This window comes from Coenobita brevimanus, chromosome 52 (assembly GCF_032717465.1).
Source record: "Coenobita brevimanus isolate Jiangsu-jjx chromosome 52, ASM3271746v2, whole genome shotgun sequence".
NCBI lineage: Eukaryota > Metazoa > Arthropoda > Malacostraca > Decapoda > Coenobitidae > Coenobita > Coenobita brevimanus.
In genome coordinates this window covers 17,597,131-17,603,397 of record NC_137005.1, presented here as the reverse complement: position 1 = coordinate 17,603,397, position 6,267 = coordinate 17,597,131, and the positions used below count along the sequence as shown (strand labels likewise).

Here is a 6,267-nt window from a genome sequence, read left to right as displayed (position 1 = left end):
TAGTACACAACAATTCAGCGTTATCGTTAGCCCTGTTTACATATGTACATCGTGAATCGCTGGGTATAACATATCATTTACATTAGGTATCTCCGCTATCGACAATAATTGCCTCACACTTTTCCCAAATCTAGCATTCATGTCACCAATTATGATGTATCCTTTATATGTGTACCTAGAATTTACTTTTACTTGGATTGAGGCAAATAAGTCGTGGGAGTAATACGGGGAGTCACATGGAGGAATATAACAGAAGCCAAACAACACACCCTCAATTATACGAAACTGCATCCAGACTTGATCTCCAATGCTTGTGTCGACATCAAATACCAACGTAGATAACCAGTTCTTAATACAGACAACCGTTCCACCCTGTTCCGCAGAACCAACTACCTTACTCCTATAAGTCACATATCCGGGGAATGACACTGACATAGACGTCTTAACCTCATTAATACTAATCACATCATAATTATGTAGCATCTGCTGCACATGTATTTTTTCTAACTTTGTGCGCACTCCACCTATATTCCACGACATTACGCTTATTTTCCTTACTTGCTGTGGTGATCCAAAAAAAACTGAGGGTTCCAGCTATCAATTACATCTGCATCCCTATACAGCTTCCGTTCTCGAGTATCAAGAGGAATCGTGCATCCTGCATTCTCCAGTCGAGCCTTCTCTGTCATCTCTGCTTCACGAAGTCGCTTCCACTCTGGCCTGACACTCGGGTGGACATCCCTCTTGACGTAAATCCTGTTGAAATCACTCCCAGAGGTTTTAAGGCAGCTGGCATTGTCCAAGATGAGACTGCGTTGATTCTTATCAGCCAAAGTGAACAAAATAAGGCGGCGTCTGGTGCCAGATGAAGCGTTGTTTCCCAGCCGACGATGTGTTCCACCCACACCTGCTACACCAATTTGGGACCAAATCTTGCCGATTTTGTCCTCATCTGTCGTGGCACCGTCCAATGCTTCGTTTTCATCAGGCACGCCGAGAATAACGATGTTCGACTCTCTCTCTTTTCGGTCCAGTGCTTCTAAGAACTGCTGTTGTTTCACCATTATCTCAGCCTGCCTGTCGACCCGAGCCTTGAGTTCAGTGTAGTTTTTGTTCAGTATGCTATCAGGGGAGGTAATCATGTCTCTCAGTAGTTTCACCTCATTCATAACATCGTCAAGTCTCTTATTAATCTTCGACAGTTCACCATCCTCTGTGTTAGATGATAAAATGGAGTCAATTAAATCATCCTTGTTGATCTTGGCCAGCTGGTTACGCTGAAGTTTACGTAGATCTGACAGCTGCTTGGTTGCCATGGTGACGCTGTGACGTCTGACCTCTAATGCGCATGCGCGGAGAGGATTTGGCGATTTGAGGGAGAATTTTTCCAGTGGTCGCCTTATTCTTAAGACTATTTCTATCTTCTACAATCGCTCCAAAGTGAATTAAGTGGATCGTTATGGCCTTACTGCATTCATGTACCGAAGGTTGCGGTCTGGTGTCTCCGGGAGCCTTCAGAAGTCCACAGAATGGCGAAAAATCTTGAGCTCAGTCAGCCTGTTGTTTACCTCTGACCGCCATCACACACACACACACACACATACAAATTGAAAATAGTACCAGCTTCGCTATCGCTGCTTGTTAAGATATGAATTATGCAATGTATTTCGCTAGACCAAGAGGGAAGAGAAGCTGATCAGGGGGAAGTAAAATAAGGGAGGCTTTGTCTACAGGAGGGAAGACGTGGATAAAAGCCAGATGACTGGGAAACAGAAGACGAAGAATGAACAAATACAAGTGTACTGTAGTTGATGCAGAAGCTTCATGGCCTTTCGTTTAATGCCTCACTGGTGTGAACGGATAATTTTTTTGTGATGTGGAGTGGTGTAGTGTGGTGTGAAAGGATGATATGCTATGTTTTGTGGTATGGTGTGGAGTAGTGTGCTGATAAACTGGCTAAATTCTACAGGAGTGAAACACCTCGATTCTGAAAACAGTAAAAGACAGACGGAAAGATCTGCTCGCGGAGATGCTTCCTCAAATAAAAATAAGAGATCACCTATATATGGTTTGGCACCCAAAATGAGAAAGGAAAATTGTGTAGAAGGAAGAAAAAGATGGGACAATACTTTAAGAGAGAAAGAGAGAAAAACGGGTAAAAGAAAGAAGTCGAGAGAAAAGAGGAGAACCATATATTCTGTCAGACGAAGAGAGGAAGGAATTTTAAGTAAGGGCGGAGAATTACGGGAGAATTTTATGTGCAGGAAGCAGGACGCAGGGGGAGAGAGAGAGAGAGAGAGAGACAGACAGACAGACAGACAGACAGAGAGACAGACAGACAGAGCACATATGAGTACACAGGAAGTACAGATAACAAGAGGTTTTCTGGCCCATGAGGAGGTTATCTGCTGGAAAAAATGCTAATTCTACTAAAATCTAACCAACGTGTAAGAGAAAAGGATAGGATACAGGAAGGCTCTACCCCATCCACTGGCAGGATAAAAGATGAAAAAAATAAAAAACGCTATGTTTGTTAGTGGGAACACGCATGGAAATTTTATAGGAGAGGTAGAAGGGGAACAACCAAGCACTATTTAATCTCTGCTCTACAGATCTGTAAAAGAATAGCAAACCCTATTGCCGAATGTTCTCGCTTAAATGGAAATGTCTCACAGTTGTCTGCATCCCTCAACCTGGAAATAAGCAGCAGTAAGTTATGGTCAGTAGTCACAAAATGTCTAGCCAGATTTTAAACGCATGAAAAGTGTTTGCACGAACAACTATTGTTCGTAGCCTATTCCACTGTTCCTTTACGCGAATATTAAAACAAGTTTTCTCTATATTAGTGTTGCATCTCTTGCTTTTGAGTTTTATCCCATTATTTCTAGTCACGTCATCATTATGTATTTCGAACATAGTATCATATCTAACATCGTCCAATATAATAAGAATTTTTAAAACTTGTATTTAAAGCAATTTACCCATCACAACCTTCTTTCAGATCATCAGTATGGTTTCCACCAGGGACGCTCCACTGGCGATTTTCTTACCTACCTTTCAGACTCCTGATCATCCTCCTTTTGGGACTTTGGCGAAAGCTTTGCCGTTGCACCTCATCTCTCAAAGGCTCTCGATCGAGTCTGGCACAAATTTTTAATTTTCAAACTGCTCTCTTACGGTTTCTATCTTTCTGCCTGTGCTTTCGTTTATAGCTTCCTTTCTGGTCGCTCTGTAGCTGCTGTTGTAGACAGCTACCGTTCTTCTCATACAGCTATCAATAGTGGAGTTCCTCAGGGCTCTCTCCTATCACCAACTCTCTTCCTTCTATTCATCAACGACCTCCTAAGCTGTACATCTAATCGTATCCACTCATACGCTGAAGACTCCATCCTTCCCTTTTCTATTCGCTTCCCTCAGTGCCCATTTCAACAGTTACTTCAAAAAACAAAGGATGAGGCTATGGCACACCTAATGTCTAACTTGGCTGATATCTCTGATTGAGGTAAAAGTAATCTTGTTTTTAATGCATCAGAAACTCAGTTCGTACATACTTCAACCCGATACATATTTTAATGCATCAGAAACTCAGTTCGTACATATTTCAGTTCGGTAGGAGTAGGCCTATCCTCAAACTTTTAACAATATCCATCTCATTCCCGCATCATCTTTAAACAAATTTCGGGTTTAATCCTCCGGGGATTTATCTAGGAAAGATCATATTACCTCTCTTATAAAATATGCTTCCAAGAGATTAGGTATGCTAAGCCGACTCCGTGCCTTTTTTAGTCCTGCTCAGTTGTTGACTTTACAAACGGGTTTTATTCTCCGCTGTGAGGAGTACAACTCTCATGTCTGGGGAGGCTTCCCACATACAGTTCTTCTTAAGAAGGTGGAGTCAAAGACTTTTCGTCTCATTAACTCTCCGGTTACTGGCTCCCTTCAACCTCTGTCTCTTTGCCGCACTATGCATCTTTATCTCTTTTCTATCGCTACTTCAGTGGTCACTGCTCCTCTGAACTGTCCGCTTACATGTCTCCACCACTACGGCAGGCGCGTAGCACCCGTCTAGCAACAAACTCTCACCCTTTTTCTGCCCATCTCTCTAATGCATGAGATAACGTTGATCCCAGTTCTTCATTTATGCAACAGGTCAACGCTGGAACTGTCTCCCTTTGTATGTATTTCGTACTGCCCATGATCTCCAGTCTTTCGAACGCAGTGTGTACAGGGATTTCGAAATGAACGGATCTTGAAATTGGCTCTCTGTTATCTTGTGTTTTATTTTTCATTGAGGGAACAATCTTACTGGCTCCTAGCCTTTAGTTCCTTAATTCTTGCTTAAAAAAAAAAAAAAAAAAAGATCCCTTCTGAGTCGTCATTTTTCCAGAGAAAATATACTAAATTTATTTGGTCGCTCTTTGTAGGGTACATTTCTCAGCGATAGGGTCATTTTTTAGGCTTTGCGCTGCACTCTCTCAAGGATGACTTCGTATATAATAAGATTCGAGAACCGCTGATACACAGAGCATTCTAGACTAAATATATCTGTGCTGTTTACTTATCCCCTAATTCTAATGACTATCAAAAATTCTTCGACTATCTTACTTCTACGATGGAACACATTCTATCCATTTCTCCTTTCTCTGAAATCTCCATTCTTGGAGATTTCAATGTTCACCACCACCTTTGGCTCTCCTCTCCTTTCACGGATCCACCTGGTGAACAAGCCTACATCTTTTCTATCCTTAATGACCTAGAGCAGCTTGTACAGCACCCTACCCGTATCCCTGACCGCCTTGGAGAGAGCTCCAACATACTTGACCTCTTCCTCACAACTAATCCTTCTGCTTACTCTGTTAATCTTTTCTCTCCGTTGGGCTCCTCCGATCACAACCTTATTACCTTAACCTGTCCTATCACTCCGGTACGGCCTGTGGACCCTCCAGGGAAACGTCGTCAGTGGCATTTTGGAGCCGCAGACTGGGAGGCCCTCAGGCAGTACTTCTTTGATTTTCCCTGGAATGATTATTGCTTCCATGGCCGTGAGCCATCTGAGTGTGCCTTGCGCATTACGGAGGTTATTCTCTCGGGCATGGAAGCATACATTCCTTTCTCATTTCCTTTGACTAATGCAAGAAAGCCTTGGTTTAATCACGCTTGTTCTAATGCTGTCCGCAACAAGGAGAGGGCCTACAAAAGGTACCGGAGCCAACCCACCCCTGAATCATATCATCTTTACGTTTCTGCCCGGAATCGTGCTAAGTCTGTTCTTCGCTCTACTAAAAATAATTTCATCCATAGTAAATGCTCTCAACTCTCCAACTCGAATTCTTCCCGCTCCTTCTGGCATCTTGCCAAAAATCTTTCTAACAACTTTACCTCATCATCCTTCCCTCCTCTTTTCTACTCTGATGGTTCTGTAGCTATTTCTTCTACTGATAAAGCAGATCTCTTCGCACAGACTTTCTCCTCCAATTCTACCTTAGACGATTCCGGTGCTGTTCCTCCATCACTTCCCCCCTCTGACTTCCTCATGGCTGACATTAAAATTTCTTCAGTTGATATATTTTCTGCCATCACTGGCCTCAGTACTAACAAGGCATATGGGCCTGATGGGGTCCCTCCTGTTGTTCTCAAGAACTGTGCTTCTGTGCTTACACCCTGCCTAGGCAAACTCTTTCGTCTTTGTCTGTCAACTTGTACCTTTCCTTCTTGCTGGAAGTTTGCTCTCATTCAGCCAGTCCCAAAGAAGGGTGACCACTCCCAACCCTCCAACTATCGTCCAATTGCTTTAACGTCCTGTATTTCAAAAGTTTTCGAGTCAATTCTTAATAGAAAAATTTTAAGGCATCTTTCCTATCACAACCTTCTTTCCGATCGTCAGTATGGGTTCCGTCAGGGACGCTCCACTGGCGATCTTCTCACCTACCTTTCAGACTCCTGGTCATCCTCCTTTCGAGACTTTGGCGAAATCTTTGCCATTGCACTTGACATCTCAAAGGCTTTCGATCGAGTCTGGCATAAATCTTTAATTTCCAAACTGCCCTCCTATGGTTTCTATCCTTCTATCTGTGCCTTCATCGCTAGCTTCCTCTGGTCGTTCTATAGCCGCTGTTATAGACGGCCATCGTTCTTCTCCTAGATCTATCAACAGTGGTGTTCCTCAGGGCTCTGTCCTATCACCAACTCTCTTCCTTTTATTCATCAATGATCTTCTAAGCTGTACTTCTAACCCTATCCACTCATACGCTGATGACTCCACCCTTC

At 43.0% G+C, this 6,267-nt stretch overlaps 1 protein-coding gene across 1 annotated transcript; it reads right to left on the bottom strand.

The window, feature by feature from the left end:
• Nucleotides 1-554: 554 nt before the first annotated feature.
• On the bottom strand, nucleotides 555-1,316 carry LOC145400498 (uncharacterized). The gene has a single exon (XM_080273022.1). It carries the CDS (start codon nucleotides 1,314-1,316, stop codon nucleotides 555-557), a length of 762 nt encoding a protein of 253 aa, XP_080129148.1.
• Between the last annotated feature and the right edge of the window lie 4,951 nt (nucleotides 1,317-6,267).

Excerpts from the sequence above, each read along its gene's own strand:
- LOC145400498 (XM_080273022.1), bottom strand. The coding sequence starts at position 1,316 with ATGGCAACCAAGCAGCTGTCAGATCTACGTAAACTTCAGCGTAACCAG.